At 43.5% G+C, this 19,290-nt stretch overlaps 1 protein-coding gene across 3 annotated transcripts in view; it reads right to left on the bottom strand.

Moving 5' to 3' along the window:
* Window positions 1-19,290, bottom strand: part of SLC24A2 (solute carrier family 24 member 2) — a 185,742-nt gene that overhangs the window by 70,572 nt on the left and 95,880 nt on the right. For 2 of the 3 annotated variants that reach the window (XM_019517504.1, XM_019517505.1), the window contains one exon: window positions 5,077-5,127. The exons of the other annotated variant lie outside the window; for it this stretch is intronic. In XM_019517504.1, the coding sequence (XP_019373049.1) occupies window positions 5,077-5,127 (51 nt within the window). The remainder of the gene's footprint in view (window positions 1-5,076; window positions 5,128-19,290) is intronic. 3 annotated transcript variants of the gene reach the window in all.

Here is a 19,290-nt window from a genome sequence, read left to right as displayed (position 1 = left end):
TATTGTGTCTACCTGGCCTTAGTCTTTTCTAGGTTCAATATGAGCCTAGTTTTCAGCCAGGCTTCTTTATTATTGGCCTACCTTGGAGACAAAGCTAACTGTACTGAATGAAAAAAGGGTAGGCAGAGATCAAGGAGGCTGATGAAGTGAAGTTCATAGGCTTGTCTGTGAAAAAATGTTTTGTAAACTCAAACAAGCACTGAAACTTGCTAACCTCATCATCAGAAGAAAGCTTCCTACAGCATAAAACACACCGAATGGATTCAGACCATGCCATGACAAGAAATGCAAAGCCTGCCAACATGTCTCCAGTACCCCACAATTACTACACCCTAAAACAGAACCATCCCCATTCCTGGATCTTACAGCTGCACCTCCAGAAACATTGTATATCTCATCCAGTGCACTAAATGCCCTGATGGAAAATGGGTAGGAGAGACCAAACAACAACTGCGCACCAGAATGAATGCACACTGGACATCTATTAAAGACAAGAACACACAATTACCAGTGGGGGCACATTTCTCACAAGAAAACCACTCTCTCCAATCTCTCAGTCCTGATCCTCAAAGGGAATTTACAAAACACTTTTCACAGATGAGTCTATGAACTTCACTTCATCAACCGCCTCGATACAAAAACTCATGGACTCAATACAGACATTGGAATGCTGACACACTGTAACCTGCTAGGCATCTACGGCCCATGCCTCGCAGATGGCATCCTTCGCCTCCACCTTTGGCTCCCCTTAGGCCTTGGCCCCACCTTCAGGCCAGTTGGAATCATGAGCCTCTTGCTCTGGGCATTCCTAGCGGTGGGCCCCTGGCCCTTTGATCCCCACTTTGAGTCCTGGCCCCAGCACAGACCAGTTGAGGGTACCTTACGTCAGATCTGAGCCACCTTCCTGTTCTCACCCTCACAACTCCACTGCAACCAGTAAGGCTCAGGCCTCTCAAAGCTCTTACAGGTCTGGGCTTTCCCCAGCCAGAACTGTGTGCATGCATGTGGTGGCCGGAGGTTATAAGGTGCCTCCTACCTGCTTTTCACCAGGGCGGTTCATAGTCCTGGCATTTCCTGGGGCTGCCATGCAGCTGGCAGTCCCACCACGCCTCCATACCCTGGCAGGGTGCTGTTTTAGATCATGGCCAGGACCTGGGGCCACCTCCTTCCTCATAGCTCCAGCCCATACCTCCAAGTTTGTCCAGGCATAAGAGCTCAGCAGAGACATGTTCTTCGCTTGCTCACTGGTGAAAAACTAAACTGCCACCTCTAGCTCTGAGAGTAGAGCATTAAATGGTTGTGAAAGCAACTAAAAAAAGGAAATAGATGCAGAGTGAGGAGGGTGGCACTCACTCCATCTGCATGTGGAGCTTGGGGAACCCCAGCAGTGGGAGGTTAACCTTCAGAAACACCAGCTGCTCCACCAAACCAGAATCCAAGGAGGTACAGTGGGGTGTCACATCCCCAGCAATGCTGAACACCCTCTCACTCAGAACACTGGTCAGTGGACAGGAAAGGTGCTCCGAGGCAACTGACCAGATCCTGCCACATCTGGCTGCAGGTTGACCAATAGGCCAAGGGGTTGCATTGCAGCAGCTCCATGTCCTTGGTGAGATAGGTAGCCTCGGTGGCTTCCATGCTACCTGCCAGATGGTGGGGTCTGGTGCCTTTGGACCTCAACATTAAAGCCATGCCCACGGCCCACAGTGGCAGCAGCTGTGGTGAAGGAGATTGGCTGGTGCTTGGAGTGCTGGCATGGGAGAGTGGATCCCCCTCTTCTACATCCTCCCAGATCTGCCCTTCTGGCCTCCCTGACTCTGTTCACCAGTACCTCCATTCAGTGATTGAGGGTTTTGCTGCTGCAGATGCTCCCCTTCACTCTTGGGTCACACGTGCATGCCAGCATGTGGACCATATTGGACTGCAACGGATCCAGCCATTTTTGATGCCCTCTTTCCACCACTTCACCAGTGCCTGCACCTCTAGTGAAAAGTAGCTTGCCCCAGCCAGGAACACTGATCCCCTGGAACTTCTCCATTTGATTCTCAAGCTCCTTCACTATCGGAATCACCTGGCTAAGGAGGGCATTGCCAGTGCTGAGGCTCTCAGTGGCCTCAAGCAATGACTTGAGGACCACCAAGATGGTATCCCACTCAGCTCTGTTAAGGGGGCCACTAATCCCAATCTCCCCGAGAAAGGCCATCTCACAAATTGCCTTCTGTTGCTTGACCAGCCTTTTGAGCATCAGGTATGTGGAGCTCCACCGAGTCTCCACATCCTGCTTGATTTTATGCTCCGCTCTGCCTGTTTGTCCCGCAGCATCTTGCCCCGCTTAATGCTCCAATGGAAGTAGCCCACCACCTTCCTGCATTTTGAAATTTACTGGCTGGTAGTAGTAGTAACAGCACCATCACCATGAGCCCTGTCTCCCTCCAAGATGTCCCTATGAGGTGGAACTTGTGTGCCACACAGCAGATGCCAACAAAGCTGGCATTGCACACCACCTTCACTATATTTGTCCTGCTGTCGGTGACCATGAACCCATAGGTGAGCTTGGTCTCCCCAAAGAGCCACCTCTGCACCATGTGGTTCATGGCCACCATGATCTGCCTTGCTGTGTGGGATTTATCCATCACCTCTGCCTGAAGGAAAGCCCTGATTGCACCAGTGCCCTGTGAGGGAGAGGTAGGCATGATCTCCACCCTGGCTGCTCCAGATGTCTGAGGTGAAGTGCAAGGCTACCCGCGGGACTGCCTTCTGCAGCTCCTCCCTCAAGTACTCTTTGAGTATCTCATACAGGGAGGGCACCATTGTCCTGCTAAAGGTGCTGCGTGTGGGCACTTGAGATGATGGAGCACCATGAACCTTGGATGCTCAAAGAAGAAGAGCTGGCCATCTAGAGCAAGCATCTCCCCAATGCTCTGGGTAACCTTGCTCGCCTTGGGAATGCACTCCCTTTTGTCCCCACCTTTCCCCCACTGGTCCAGGGCAGCCTGCCTCTGCTTCTTGGGGAAGGAGGCTTAGGAGCAAGAGGGGGACTTCTTTTTGGGCATGCTCCCACTGGTGCCAAACTGAGGAGGAACAAGGGCAAGGGGGTGCTGCCTCCTGAGATGCAGCAGCATCGCTGAGGTGGTGAAATATTTTTCATCCTTGCCCTGGCTGATCTGCTTTTGGCATTGCTGGCAAGTAGCATACCTAGGATCATCTGCCACCTCAAAGTAATCCCACACTACACTATCCACCGGCTTCTGGGTTGCAGGTGGGGATCCTGCCTTATCCCCTCCTCACCAGGGAGAGGCACAACAGAAGGAGCTGAGCCACCTGCCCCCACAACCTCCTCTGAGATGCCTTTTGGAGAAGGAGACCTGCCTTTAGGGGAACTTTGAGGGATGTGGAACACAAACTCCTTCCCCAGAATTTCCTTGGCTATGGCACTCAGCTCCCCTGCTTCCAGATCCAGTTCCTCCTCTGGCACTGGAACACTCACACTGGCAACTGAAATTGGGGCGGAGAATGTCATGCTGCTGCTGGTTGTGGTTACTGGTGTTACTGGTGGTGCTGCAGGTACAAACACAGCTTCCATCTCCTTGCCCCCACTAGCAGCAGAAGACTCCTCGCTACCAGGAAAGAGGGCGCATCTATCTTGGAGGGCGGGGGGAAGACTTGTAGCTCTCCCTCAGCCCCCTCTCCCTCCCCTGCCAGAAGACCTGGCACCTGGCTTTCCAGCATGCTTCATGATGTATGGTGTGCTGCAAAATGTGTGCGTGTCCATGTGTAATATATGTTGTGCTTTCCTGTACAGTCGTCACACACTGCCAGGGAAAACACAGATTTTCTTTCTGTGGGGGGGAAACAGACAGGCTAACAAGAATAAATAAGAGACTATGGGGGGAACAATAAGCTGAAATGAATGGATAACAATATGGATTGTAGACAAGGGTAAATAGGAAAGGATTGGATAGAACTTGGTGGCAAGAGACTACCTACTACCAAGCCAGAACCCTTCAGATGCTGCTGCTGCTGCAGCCAGACAGCTCACAAAAGGCATACAGATGAGTTCACACACAGCCTTATATATATTGTTTCTATGTCCCTGCCCCAGAGCACTGCGATTGGAAGGGAACTCAGAGAAAGATAGATCAGTCACTGGCCAGCTACAGATGTCAATATCAGAGCAGTCTCCCCTCCGCACCCCCTCTTGTGAGTTTCTGTTTCCTGCGTGTCTGCCTTCCAAATCTCTGAATCTTTTCCAAATCAATTCAGAGGGTTTGATTCAATTTGGAGCTTTTAATGGGTCTCTCGATTCAATTTGGATTTGGAGATTTGGCTGCTGAATCTCCTCCAAATTGAATTGGCTACCAAAGCTTCGCACAGCCCTAATAATCAGGTACTTGGGCAGCAGACTCTTATTCCACGTACAGTTAGGCTCCAATTCAGGAAAACATCAAAATTAACTGCAAAAGGACTTAAGCATGTGATGAAAGTTAAGCCAATGTTTAAGTACTTTCCTGAATCAAGACTATAAATACCATCAGCCCGATTTAAAGATATCTGAAGTCAAGAAAAAGACTATCAATGATTTCCTTGCACATTGACTCAGGCCCCAAGTATGAAAAAAAAAATCAGAGGCCTGTTTAAAGAATCAGGTTACCATCTTGCTGTTGAATAATTCAGAAGACCAAGGTCAACCAATAGTTCTTCTCAGGTTTTGTGCTTAGACTGTCCACAAGTGATATCTAATTAAATGTGTTATGTCAAAACCATGGTACAGAAATATGTATGTATGGTATATATTATATATTTGTATGTAGTTACTAGTATATAAAGTTGTCTTGCTTTAGCAAAAATATTGTCTGTCGTATAGATTTATTGGAAAAAAAACAAACTTGCAAATGCAAATGACAAAACTTGTAATAAAAATCATGACGACTGATCACACCGTCAGTGAAATCATGCAAAGAAATATACAATACCCAAAAAGAAGAATGAGGAAGAAGCAAACACACAAAAGGCAGACCAAAAAAAAGAAAAACCGACTTAAAAAGTGAATACAAACAATTCTAAAATATTTCTTACCTTCTTCAGTCATTGTGTCATAATATTTTAGTTTTCCATATGATCCAAGCTCTATAACATCACAGTAAAAGACAAAGATAAGGAAGCAGTAGACATTAAAAAAATCTACATGTTTTCACGTGTACTTAATAAACTTCACAGTGATTATGTAAAATTCCTGCAGAAGTACAGGCAAACATAAATTGTCGAAATGGTGGACAGTGTTTTTTTCCCGAAATTTCCTACATCAGTTGCTTCAGTTAAGTGACTTGTCTACATGCAATATGGGGGGGCTGGGGGGAGGGAGAAGAGGGAGTACTGCAATCTAGGATAAAACTTTAACTTGTGACTAGTGACTTCTTGTGCAAAAGGGGTTGGGGTGGTGCAGGCATTAAGGTGCATGGTTGACAGCCTAGAGATCAAAAAGTTTGAGGCCGTAGCAGAAGCGCTTATGGCATGGCTCTGTCATATTTCAACAAATCTGCAAATTCTGCTAAATACCTTGTCATACAAGGACATGAAGACAGAAAAGAACTGATTTTGGGTGTTTCAATTTATGGGGCACAAATTTAAAACATCTGAAAGAGGCCTGATCAGCAAAGTGGTAAGAAGCTGCCTTTTAAGAGTCAAACTCTTTTCAAGTGCCTGAAGCTTGTCATTCAAAAATTAAAGCACCCCAAATGATGAGGTGCTTTTGGCAAGTCTGTTAAAATGGTTTAGATGTTGGACTGCTCCTAGAAGTAAATGTTCTTGCAATCAGACCTTGAATATACAAGCTTGGCCTCAGATTTATTATTTGAAAAATTAAGAGAAATATTTACTTACAATATGGGATGCTGAGAGGCATAATTAAATTGTGTTTTTAGAATACTGTATGGATGCACAGTATTTTATTTTCTGCCCAGAACAGAAGTATGGAGATGCTGTAAAATGGCTGCTGCTTCTTTTCTTTCTGTTCCTTCCAGCAGCCATATAGAGGGTGCAATGGAGTCCATCCAGGCAGATCTGAGGGGATGCAGTGGTGTGGTTGTATCCAACTTTGATTCCTGCTCTCCCCAGAGTTTAAAACCAAATGCCCAGCTGTGGCATTTGACTTCTTAGGTCATTATAATGTACTTGATTCCTGCTAATCTCTCTCTACTCTACAGGAGTTAATGACCCACTCTTTTTCATAATTTGATGTTCCACTAATCAATCTATCATTTATATGGCAATTTGGCTGTCTGTTAACTATTTCTGCTCTTTCTTCTCCTGTTGCACAGCCCTGCAGACTGTTTTAGTTATTTTCAAAATCCTAGATCTACCCATGCCTTCAGCAGAAGCAATAGTTTCAGCCTTCTCTTAGTGGCCAAGAACTGCTGAAAATTTAGCTGTGAAAAGCTGCAGGTTTTACCTGTGCAGGAAATAAATAAAACATTAGATTGTCTCTGCTCTATAAACTCTGGAAAAATATTGTTTTGGGAAGGCAGAATGAAGAAAAAAGGGTGCATATCTTATCAGGGAAGATGTGCTATGTGCTAAAATATGATTATCATGATCCTTCAGTAGCAAGGAAAGGAGTGAAGTCAGAACCATCCCATTCCCAGGCCTGTAGTAATTTCCCTAGATGACAGCATCTCTTCTTCCTTAAAAATGAACTTTGAAAAATAATTCTGATTATGAAAGTGGATTCTCCCGCTAATTTTGTATGATATACTATGAATAATTTCCAGTTTTCTAAAATGTCTTTCAGAAATTAATATAGTGAGGGTTTCAGAATCATGCAGAGTACCTCAGAAAAAAAATTTATGATCTGACTAATTTCTGATTCTCTATCTAAAACTTTAATAACTATGCTTTTGAGAACCAAAGATTTATCAATGGCATAACATTTTGAATATTTAGCCATCTGATAATACAGTTTTACTATACATTATCCTTTCTTCATATTCAGGACAGAGCTTAAGAAATTAATTATAAAAATAATAGTCTATTATTTTGTTTTTAGTCTATTGTTTGGCGAGGATGTACCTCATGTTCTCTTCAAACAGTTGTTTTCACCTGAGCAAATTACAATAGAAAACTTGCTTTTAGTTTTCAATGTCAAAACATTGGGACACTGTACAAATCTGTTTTTTATACAAATTTTTGTTTAGATTCCACTGCATACACCTGAATCTGTAGGATGAATATTTTTATGTCATATGTATAATGTGGATACTATTTATATGACACATTTTCATTGCCATTACGATTTTAAAGGTGTTATACAAATGACTACAGAAAACTGTTGGATGAATAATCTATATATTAACAATAATTGATCACATATATAGATATGTATTTATAAATGTTTGAACAATGTACTTTCTCTTTGTTTTTGCCCATACACACAAGCAGACAAGTATGTTTACGGGCATAAAGGTATATGAAATCTCAATTAGAGAAAAGACTGCAATCTATTAAAGAAAGGATTTTATATAGTTTTGCAAACAATTGTTTATGACTGCAGTATAGTTTTAGTTGTTGTATTATACTAAATAAATGCTCTTGTCCTTGTATCTTGATTTTACCCTAAAAATAAAAGGTGGTAGTTTAGGACCTGAATCCTTACCCATGCAGAACTCCCAGAAACTTCAGTGTGGATTTTTTTCAGTCAAGGAGCTCAGGGCTGAGCACATATTTTATTAGAACCCCGATTAGCTTAGCTACAGGATCCAAGTTAACTATTAATAGCTCTTCGTCTTTTAACAATATTATTTTTAACTCTGTTTCAATTTGCTTCTGATCAGACAATCTGCAGGCTAGGGAGAGAAGCTGGTGAAGCGTAAAGAGAGATAGTAAAGACAGAGGAAACCAAAGAAGGCCTTAAGGGAAATAGAAGATGTGAAATAGGATCAGGAAGTAAATGCAATATTGGAATACTGATAAGTGGGTGGATACAGCAATAAGGGAAGAAAGCAACTGTGGGAGACCACATATAGAGTGGTGATAGGAAGGGAATACAGGGTGCATCTACATGTCACCATATGGCGATGTTGCTATGGCACTGTGCTTTTGTACTTCCTTTTGGAAGTATTAAAGTGTGGCACAGTTAGATTTCACTGCTACGTTGCAGTAGCGGTGTGCTAAAATGGGAGAGTGTGCTATTATGGGGATGTAGATCCATGTGATCGCTATGTCGCTGTAGTACGCCATACAGCAATGTAGTGTGTTGCTATGTTGCCATAGGGCAACATGTAGACACACCCACAGTGTATGAAAGACGGTATCTCCCAAAGTCTGAAATGGAGTATAACTGAAACATGAGTCTGGAAAGAGAGCAGCATAAGAGAGGATATGCTGCTAGTAATGAAATGGGACATGGGTTTTTGAAAGGAGCCAGCAATTCTATTCTAATATTATAAAAGCCTAAGTCTGTCTATCTGTAATGCTTTATTCACACTCTGATTGGCTGTCTCAGCACAAGGGGGCAGGGAATGGGGTTGGGACCACCCCAGGGGGGGAGGGGGGAGACGGGGTGGAGCAGCCCTGGGCCTGAACCTGAACCACCGGGGGGGGAAGTGGGATTGGGCCCAAATGTGGGGGCAGGGCTAGATGAGGGGAGACAGGGTGCACAGCCAGACACTGGGCTCTGTCCCTGCTGGCCCCCAGAGCAGTGGGGGCAAGGGTGAGGGTGAGTAAGCCTGGCCCCATGCCTCTGTCCCTGCCCAGCCCCCGCCCCCTGGCAGGCAGCGGAGATGGAGCAGATGGAGGGGGGGCACCAGCCCTGTCCCCCCTGCAGACCACACACTCCCAGCCCTGCAGGCAGCAGTGACAGAATGAACGGGGGGGGGCGGTGCCAGGAGACAGAGAGGGGGGTGGCCCGGCCAGGCTCTGAAGTGGCAGGGGGGATGGTTCCAGCTGCCAAAGGTGGGGGGGAGGGCCAGACGCAGGCCTCTGTTCCCAGCTACCCTTCCCTCCCCCTGCCTGTAATTCTTGGGCAATTGGCTACTGGGAAGATAAGGATGACAGTGCCAGATATCCAGGAGACAGAAAAAGTGATGATAGATGAACATGGCAGGAAAATATGCTTGAGATCAGGGTTAATTCCATTATTGTTGCTATTTCAACTGAAATGACAGACTTGGACAAACAGGAAGAAAAAAAAGAAAAGACTCAGACTTAAACAGAAAGAAGACAAGTGTCATGGAGCGCAGTCCTAGGGGTGGCCGTGATCTCCCCTAGCGCCCCCTTACCGTGCCAAGTTCGCTTCAAAGCATCCTTGAATCTTGCCCGCTATGTCTTGATCTTATGTATATTAAAGGAAGGCTGCCCCTTGTCTTCTTGGTCACAGTTCTCCTGCTACCCTGAGTCTTGTTTCTATAATGGGGTTCCGAACACCCCAGCCTTATGGGCTATGTGTGGCTCCAACTGCCCCTTTACCAAACCCCAAGCCTCACAGATGTACCAGACATTGTTTGGTCTTAGCTGCAGCCCTTGCCTCTCTCTCTGTGCCCCCACAGGCGCTCGGGCCCTCCACAGTCTTCTCTCTCACAGCGCCCCCACAGGTGCTTGTCAGTCGCTGCCCCCTTTGGCCGGGGCTCAGGCTTTCCACAGCCTTGGGGGCTCAGGTGGCCATAGCCATGCCTGGCCCCAACTCTCCTCATTGGGGTCTCAAACCCTCCTGCAGGGCACAGGCAGCCTCAGCCTTACCCGGCCTCCAACTCTCCACACGTCCTTCTCTGGGGATGGGGTCAATGCCCCCCAAAATGCTGCGCCCTCTCTGGTGCCAGGGCCCCCACGCTACTCTGGGTCCCCTGCGAGGCCTCCTCCAACCCCTAATAGCCTCACCCAAACCACCAGTAGTAAACAGAAGACTCAAGCCCCTTGGCTATAACATAAACCCAAGCCATCTGGCTTTAACAACGTTCGAACCACTCCAGGGCTTCTCCATCTCTCACCAGTATTGCATTTTTCAGTCATTCAGGCCTCTTCCTTTTCCTCACTCAGGCAGAGCTCCTACCCCCATGACTGCTGGCATGGAACTACCTACCTGGCCTCAGCCTGGGAGTTATATAGGAGCCAGGCCCTGACCCTTCCAGTCAGCTGACTCCCACCGGTTACCCTGGCAACCCACAGCTGGGCTCCCTACTTACTGCTTCACAAGTAGCAGGCATCTCAGTGCCCTCCCCTCTTTATAGGAGCAGAGCACCAAAGTGTTCTGTGACAACAAGCACAAGAAGAATGCACATTGCTCACATTGGGAATTTTCCTATAGTTTAACTTATTTTTTTTAGGTGCACTATCAAGGCTAGCAATTTCACACTAATAGAAATAAAACACTTAAACTCCTGAATCATTAGAAAAACTGTTGCCTGTAAAATTCTAATCTTGCTGCTGCAAATACTTTCCCCAAAAGCTTTACACAACCGGCACAGAATTCCTGCAACTAATGAACTAAATGCCCTGCACCAGATACAGGCAAATGAACCTGCTCACATGAATTAACCCATTGACTTCAATGAGACAGCACCACTGAAAATCAGGACAGGCAAAGGATCTGGGCTCTAAATAATAAAGACCTATTTAAATATTTGAAAATTAAAATCTAAGATGTAGAGAAATTATGGTCCAAATAGTATATCACTGACTTTTAAGATTGCCGCTTTAGACAAGGCTCACTGAAGATTAAGGTCAATGTTTTCACACATGGCTGCCTAAATTAGACATCAAAACCTTTATCTGCAAATCTTGTTACATATTAATATTAACCTGATCTAAGTCTTCCAAAAAGTAGATTTACCCAGTACATATTTTCCTCTTATTGTGGAAAGGCTAGGCAGTCTGATTGTCACTAGTGGATTATATTAGCTTCTGTTGCACAACTGCTTGAGCGAATCTGTTATGTGTGGTTCATTTTTAATATTTCCCTTATTATTATGAGGGTCATCTGGCTAGACTACACTAGGAACCAACACATACTCAAACTGGATTCCGTTCAATTTATTTTGTAGCCTAGTCAAAAAAATGCATCCCTCAAAACTGCTTGAATTCAGACAGAATTGGTAAATGAAAAAAATCACTGTTACTATTATTTGTAATTTGCTTTGGATGGTAGTGGAAAGTCAATTTGATGAAAGATTTTGAAATGTGGAGGTTAGTTTTATTATAGTGTTGAAATCAGAAATATTTTATTCAAACTTCTTTGCAATGTATTTTTACCTTATAGAATCTTGGCATTTTGAATGTTTTAAATTTAATTTTTGTTTTGGAGAAGGTTCATTTTTACAGGAAAACATTGCAACTGCAAAATTCTGGCCTAGATAGAATGAGCAATTTCTAGAAATGTTGCAGGGAATCCTTTTTTCATAAAATCTCATCTCAGTCTATTTTGAGACTGAATAACTTCATGATCAAAGCACTGTGGAATGTTTATTTGATCACAGTTCAGATTTTTGAAGGCATGTCTGACACTGGAGGTGCTATAAATATTTTTTTTTTTATTTGGAATTGTACAAATGTTAAAAATGTTTGAAGTTTGATAAATTACAATTTTCAAACTGGTTCCACTTTCCAAAATCTGTATATTTCTACAAGGGAATATTTCTTATTACATATGAAACTGGTATGGAAAAAGTCCTATCTTGCAGGTAGCTTCTTGTGGGTGGTAATTATTTGCTCTTATTCCTTGGGAGTTTGTACTCCTTTCTGTTGTACAGCATGGAGCAGGACTTTGGAAAAATTATTGTTTGGCCATGAGGGAGAACCTCTCTACAAGTGTTTTCCTTCCTTTTGTCTTCTCTGCAAAATTGTTGAGTGGCCAATAGGTCACATAAATGTAGACAGTGACAAGGAGTGGAGAAACAAGTTAGGAACAGATCATTTGAGCAATGTGTTCTCCCCTTTATGAGAACTGGAGTCCTCATTTAAAGCTAGAAAAAATCCTCACACAATTAGTTCATCCTGATCAAAACAGATTTATCTAGTTCAACAAATCACGCAATCCCAATTGGAAAGTATATAGTCTTTTACCATCCTCATGAAGTGAGGCGGGCATAGAAATGAGGTTTAACAGCTGATCCTAAACTTTCACAGACTCTCTCAATTAATTTGTTTCCTTTTGCATGTTTTTACACAGGTTGAGACCAAAGGGTCCTTGATAATCAGGCAATCAGAAAACTTGAAGGTTTTTAACCCACTGTTTTATAGTATATTTCACTGCAGCATAATATTTAAAAAGACAGAAATAATCATATAATTATTCAATCCATATTACAATACTATATTTAAATAATATAAACAAGTCTAGAGAATTGAGACATTTCTGGAAAAAAAAGCCTATCCCAGATTCCTGCCCTCCATTCAGATAAACGTTTCACAGGTAATTAATTAAACAAATCCCCTGAATTTAAAACAATTTCATATTGGAGTCTGAGAAAGTTTTCTAACAAAAGTTTATATCTAGAACCCGTCTCTGTTACCGTTAGCAAGTACATGCCTGCCCTTCACAGTTTGCAGCAAGTGATGCAGTTTGGTAACTTGTACATGTTTTCTTGTACTATTTTTAGTTTAAGTGGGTTAGACTGGCCATGGAAAATACCCTCTAAATAAAATGGATTTTATTTAACAGATGGTACCCAACTCAGGCACCATCTTGGTTACCCAAAGGAGGGAAAAGGACCCTGTCCAGCCTTCAGACTCTACAAAAAATTGTCAGGCCTCCCTGGGTGGGCACTACCATAGGGTATCACCAAATGGCATCCTTTGACCCCTGCTCAATCACTGCTGAAAAGCAATGTCAGAGTCTTTATTTTACTTCTTGTTATGGTTCTTTGGAATTTGTGTTGGGATTGTTGGGATGGGTCATCAGTGCTTTTTGGGTGGGAGGGCAGTAACAGTCTGAGCCCCTCTGTAGAAAAGAGGTTGCGGACTTGGACCAGCTGTTAGGGGAGGGAGTAGTGGGGAGCGGGAAGAGGTTTCTTGCAGCTGGATGAGCATGGTAGTTGGGAGGCTTGATTGGAATTGGCATGAGGGTTTGCTTTGAGGGGAGGGGGAATCAGGGAGGGAGGCAGTGATTGGGGGAGGCAGGGAAATGGTGTTCTCAGGTTCTGGGATGTTGCCTGGCAAAGCCTATCTAGGTTGTTTATTTATTGTAAGCCACACTGGGTCTTTTGGATAGGGTTGGATATACATATAATACATTATTGGTTTATTTATTTTTCTTATTTGCTGTAAACCCCTCAGAAACAGAAATCGATATTATTTGCATTATAAATGCACAGTTCAAAAGGAATAAGTATGCAGAGGTCACCATCTCCTATAAATGACAACCTTGAAAGAACTGCAACATCATGAATTTGCCAAGTAAACTTCCATATACATATGGAAGGATGGTCTGGAGGTGGCAAAGGTTGAAAACACATTGTTGAACTGCAGCAGTATTTACAGGCCTCTGCTGGTCCTCCCAGATCTGGAGAGAATTCTAATTCCCTGACTCCTTAGGTAAGGCCTAATAGATTCTGTTATGTTAGGCCCTGTCTACACATAAACCTGATACTGCTTGAAATAGTTCAAGCAGTATGGCTTTATTGCAAAATCTGTGTGTAAAGCTGACAGCACACTTTTACCCTATGAAGACAGATTGTGAGATAGTGTTGTTTTACTGTTACTGAGGGGTTAGCTACTTTGCATTCACTGTGGGGCCAGAGTAAGTGCACAATAATAGAGCAGCCGATGCACTGTAAAAAAATCACACTCTAGCTTAGGGTGCTATCCCAGTATCCATAGTCCAATAGGCATATGTAACAAAAGGGGACCCACATGCCATGCAGAGACCCCCATGACCCCAAGCAGACCCCAAAAGGGCTGATCAAAAAACCTCAGAAAGCAAGGAAAACTTACCTTTAAGATGGACCTCACAACAGCGTGCGGTGCTGGCACCACCGCCACATTTTAAAAGGTCCCTGTCGATCAATCTTGGCGGTGCCCCGCTAATGACATCAGCCACTGGTGCTGCCATGGGAGATTTAAAAGGCACTCCAAGTGCCAGCACGGTGGGAGAAGGGGTTGTCTCTGGGCCAGGGACAGCCTTGAAGCACTGAGGCAGGGCAGTGCTGGAGCCGTGAAGGCTCCCTTAGGCAAAGGCTAAGGAGCCGTGCCTTTGAGTCCAGTAGGAACATTGGGTTCAGATGAAGCAATCCCTCCAGAGTGGAGGCTTTCTTGCGTTTGTTCCCTTGTGTTCTCTCTCTCTTTTTTTCTTGGTGAAATGTATTGAGAGGGTGCAAAGGCCAAGACAGACCTAGGTCAAAGGCCAAGACAGAACTTGCATATAAGGACTAAGGGATCTACCCAAACAAGTCCTGAAAAACTCCACCAGGGTTGTTGAAGACTAGGACCAGACCAGGCTAGAGTGCTGCATCAGATCAAAACATCTCAACAATGATGGCTAGTGTGTGGTTGGGGGGTGGAGCCCCAAGGTCAGCTGCTCCCAGAACTGTGCATACCCCGAGAGGGACCTCTCTATTTATACCAATAAACCCCTCTTTTGAATTAATATCTATCAAGCGGTGGCAGGCGAGTCAAGTGGAGTAGAACCTGCTTGTGGTACTCTGTATAACGCTTAACAAGTAAGCGGGAGCTTTACAGACATGAGGAACTAGATTTCTGAGAATATGGCCCCTGACGGATGTGCAGGTAAAGGCATGATGAGACCTAATGCCCAATCCACACAATTGCTCTTCCTGCCAAATCATGCATACATGGTAGAAGGCCTGATTATTGGATCGCACATCAGATCTCATCATGCCTTACTGCCAGCCCAGGGGCAAGCAGGAAGCTCCTGCAGCTGCTATCTCCCATCAGCTGACAGAGTTCCCAGCCACAGGGGCACACCTGTGCTGTCTACATATTCAATTGATGGCATGATAGGAACGAGCCACAACATTTTTACACATTTTTGTGGAATAATGTTGTGGCTTATTCCTCATTTTATTACGCCATTAATTGATTAGATGTGTGGCTTCTACAACTTAAGAGGTGATTAACTGGTTAATCAAGACTTGAGTGAAACATGTGGCACAAGCCTGATGTGGAAACTCCAAATGTATATTAATATGGCTAGGATCACACTATGGCCCTGTAACTGAGAATAACACTGAGAACAGAGACAGATATCTACTTGGGAATCTGGAAGAAACCTGGAAATTTCAAACCAGCTTCAAACAATTCCATTTGATAATTTTTTTAAATTATATTGTCCTGCACATGACAGGTTTGGCAAATGAAACACAAGGAGATTTATATAAAGTTTATATAAAATAAACAAGAGGCTTATTTTTTTTAATCAATATCATATTATTTTTATGATTTTTAAAGCATCCAAGTGCTTTATTTTTTGGTTAATTATGTATTTCTAATGATTGAGGAAGTAGAGAACCATTGTTTTCCCCTTGTTTCTATTACTTGAGCTATTGTTGATGGATTGTGAATACAGATTTGTACGTTCATAGTAATCAACTACTTGTTTTGGGTGGATTTCCCAGAGAACAGTCCATGACAATGATTTCCTACTTGAGGGTTTTTCCTGCCTTTAAATCCTTAGCTTTGTAACTTCTCATTTGGGTTTGTTGATGTATGCTTTATGGAGTCTCCTTTGCTTCTCATGTATATGTCTGAAAGAAGGCACAAGAATTAGGGAGGAAGGCACTATGTATTGTAGCACAACACTAAAGGGGAACGGGTTCTCTCTCTCTTCCCAGTCCCTTTACAGTTTTTGCTACCCATTATTGTTTTCGAAGAAATTCAATTAGATGATCAAGAGACCTTCTCATAAACAAATACTAATAGAGTCTACTTCAAAAGTTTTACTAAAAACTGATCTTGCAGCTATTCATCTAAATTTTAATCAAGGTTGAATTTGGTCTCATCAAAGATGCTGGGTTTGGAACAAAGAACTGTTACTGCTGAAAAAATGCAAAAGATCTAACTGAAAAGATCAATGGAGAACAGGTGCAAAATGACAATACTGAAGCTCAGGTAGGGGCTTAATAAAAGATACTACTTTTTTCGTACATGAAAACATGAGGTAATGGGTAATTTCATAAAGCCTCCCAATTAAAGGATACCAGATATTCTGGGAAACTAAAAAGGAAGAGTTATATTAAAAGAATTTTCTTTGTTGAAGCAGGTATCAGATTCCCTACCTTTTACATGGTCCATAAACCTCTTAACACATGCCTAGCTTATTTATTGTCTACTTCATCTGTCTCAGCTCTGTGTATGAACTATGACATTAATTGTTCTGGTGCCAGGGAGAAGCCATAGGACATTTCTTTGGATTGGGAATAATACAGTTAGTGTTTGAAGTTCATATCGGGTTGGATGCATTTTTAATGATGGATGGGGTTTTCTTGGATTGAGGTTTATTATTCATAAGTTATCAAAAATGAAACTGTTTATACATCTACTTGAAATATAGCTTCAAAACAGAAACAATCTTCAATATGTATATTTTTAAATCAAAATGCCTATTATAACAGAGCTATTCAGTCGGGGCCTTCAACTGTACACATCACAGCCTCTGATGCTGTCGGCTGTATGGACTGTGCGCCATGCTGCCAGTATCTCACTGAGCTGTGCAGATACTGCCTTGCCATCCCATAACCCACCTCCCACCCCCAAGCTGAGCCATGCAGGTACCCTCCTTTCATGGCGGAAATTAGATTTTCAGTTGTTGTTTTTTTACTTTAAAATCTAAAGAACTAATCAGCTTGCCTCTTTTTCTGTTTTATGACTAGCATTAACAGGGCTGTTCAGAGAATACCTGCCCAGAGAAAATGCAGCATAGAAAAGGGTCTCTTTACAAGCCTCTGATCTGTGCCTAAAGAACACTCAAGAGCAGTGAAGATACTGAAACAGGGAGCTGTATACAAATGTGCGTATTATTTTTGCATAGAGTTTTGGGCTAACTAAAGTAAATTCACGTATTTATTTTATTTATACACCACCTTTCCCAATAAAGGGTCATGGCAGCTTATATTAAGATAGCAAAATAATTTATAAAAGCACGTAGAATAGTAGAATACAATATAAAACAAAAACTCTGTAAACAATATCCCAGTTTAAGCGTACTCGCTTAACACCTGTCCAAATGCAGAAGTTTTATAGCCTTTCTGAGAGACACCCAGCCTTGGGCTTAGACAGGGCTCAAGGGGAAGCGAATTCCAGAGTGGAGAGACAAGCACTGAGAATGACCTCCCACATGTCTTGCCAAAAACATTTGGCACACAGGTGGTTTCTCCTGGTTTCATACTCCCCTGGAGCTCCTCATGGGTCCAGAGATAAGGTAGCAGAGGGAGCTGCCAAATTTTCAGACCTGTGGATGACAGACCACAGGCTGGGTGACATGGTCTCATGGGCCAGAGGTTGAGCACCAGTGTCTTAGAGTGTGGAAGAAGTGAAGCTGCCTGCCAACCCTGACACGCCTCTGAGGAAGTGCTGACATGACTTTCATAGACCAAAGCAATGGAATATGAAATCGGACAGATATTTTTACTTGCTTCTCTCAGGCACAAGCTAATGCAGCAAGATGCATTTATAAAGCAATGAAGATACATGTTTTATGTACAAGTATATGTAGAAATGTCCAGATACTGGTATGACCAATTCCAGTGACTGTATTAAGGAAATTTGAATTAAAAGTCTGGCCCAGGTGAAGGCTATAGGAGTTTGCCACTGACTTCCACTGAGCCAGGATATCATCATAGGTGAACATGAGAAGACTATTTTGATATCTACTTAACCATGAAACCAGGTGCACTCAGGTCATACTAATGATATGTAATCCTACTTATGTTCTACATGCTTGGCTACGGTTATGTTCTATAATGTTAATTTTGTGTATTCTTTCCCTGTATACCTTCATTTGTGCACACATTCAGAGGTTTGGGGGTTACTCATGCCTTTTTTTTTTTAAACTGTTTTTAGGCCTGGGTTTTACTGTTCAGGGTTAAAGTGCACATTTATAAATGGCAGATAAATCAGATTGTGTTTCAAACAGCCCTCCGCGTCTGTGAGGGACAGGGGAGTTTCCAAAGAGGAGTTATTCCCTGGATGGCCTTCTGGCCCTTCAACTCCTCAAAGGGGAAGTTCTTGTGTGTGCAAAATTCCTTACAGTGGAGTCATGTAGAATTTCAATATTCGCTATATAGCTAAAAGGTCTGAAATCCCTGAGCATGAGCAGATAACTGAGATCACATAAGGAACATGAAAAGGATCAGTAGAGGAACAGTGGCAGACACCTAGCAGAAGAGGTGTGGCAGCAATCTCCAGTGATGGCTAGTAGCTCCAGTCCGGGCTTCCCTACCCAGCACTTGCTACTTTGGCTGGCATACGTGGTAGAGCCCTGGATGGCAGGTTTGGGTAAGTCTCTCTTCCCAACAGGCCAGGCTAGTTTGGCATTAGTCTCAGTCATGGGCAAAACAACCTGTTAACTGTTTGGAGTTTTAGTTAATGCTCAACAAAACAGTTAAGGTTTTCTTTAGGGTTGTGTGTTGGTTCCCTTTTCCCCCATAGTAAACCCAGTTTTAGTTGAACATTTCTTCCAAGTGGGGAAGTGTGTTCACTTTAGAACACCCAATAAAAATTTACTTCCCAAGGCTTTTGAGCCAGGGTGTGAGCCAGATTTAATTTTTAATTTAAAAAAAAATTTAAACAAATTTTAAAATTTGATTTAAATTTTGTTCAAATTTTAACACCAGATTTTTAAAAATTTTTTGTTAAGCCCTTTAATCTGAACCCAGCCCTTGTTACTTCCATACAGTACCTGGCAGAAAGGGTGTGCATGTGTGTGTATATGCTTGCATATATCTTTTAATATTACAAAAGCCTTAATCTGTCTGTCTGGCCATAAGCACTTTATTCATGCTCTGACTGGCTGACTGAAACAGCCAATCAGAGTGTGAATAAGTCTTCAGACAGGAGGTCGTGGTATGGCAGAGCACACACAGGGGACAGAGCAGGCCGTGAGGCCTTGCTCCCCCCTGCCCTGCTCCCTGAGGGTGGCGGCATGGGGAGGGGGGGGCAGGCCACCTTCTGTCAGTCACCACTTGCAGGGCCAATGCGGACCAACACAGCAGCGGTGGGAGGGAGGAGCGGGTCTGTACAGGTGGGGGGAGAAGCAGATGCATTGCAGCGGCAGTGGGGGGAGGGGAGGCGTGGGCCTCGGTGCAGGCCTGATGGGGGGGGGGGAGAAGCCAACTTGCCACAGTGGTGGGG

The sequence above is a fragment of the Gavialis gangeticus genome, unplaced genomic scaffold (assembly GCF_001723915.1).
Source record: "Gavialis gangeticus isolate Ggan-Ray unplaced genomic scaffold, GavGan_comp1, whole genome shotgun sequence".
NCBI lineage: Eukaryota > Metazoa > Chordata > Crocodylia > Gavialidae > Gavialis > Gavialis gangeticus.
The sequence above is the reverse complement of the archived record's forward strand: the minus strand, read 5'-3'. Positions and strand labels throughout refer to the sequence as shown.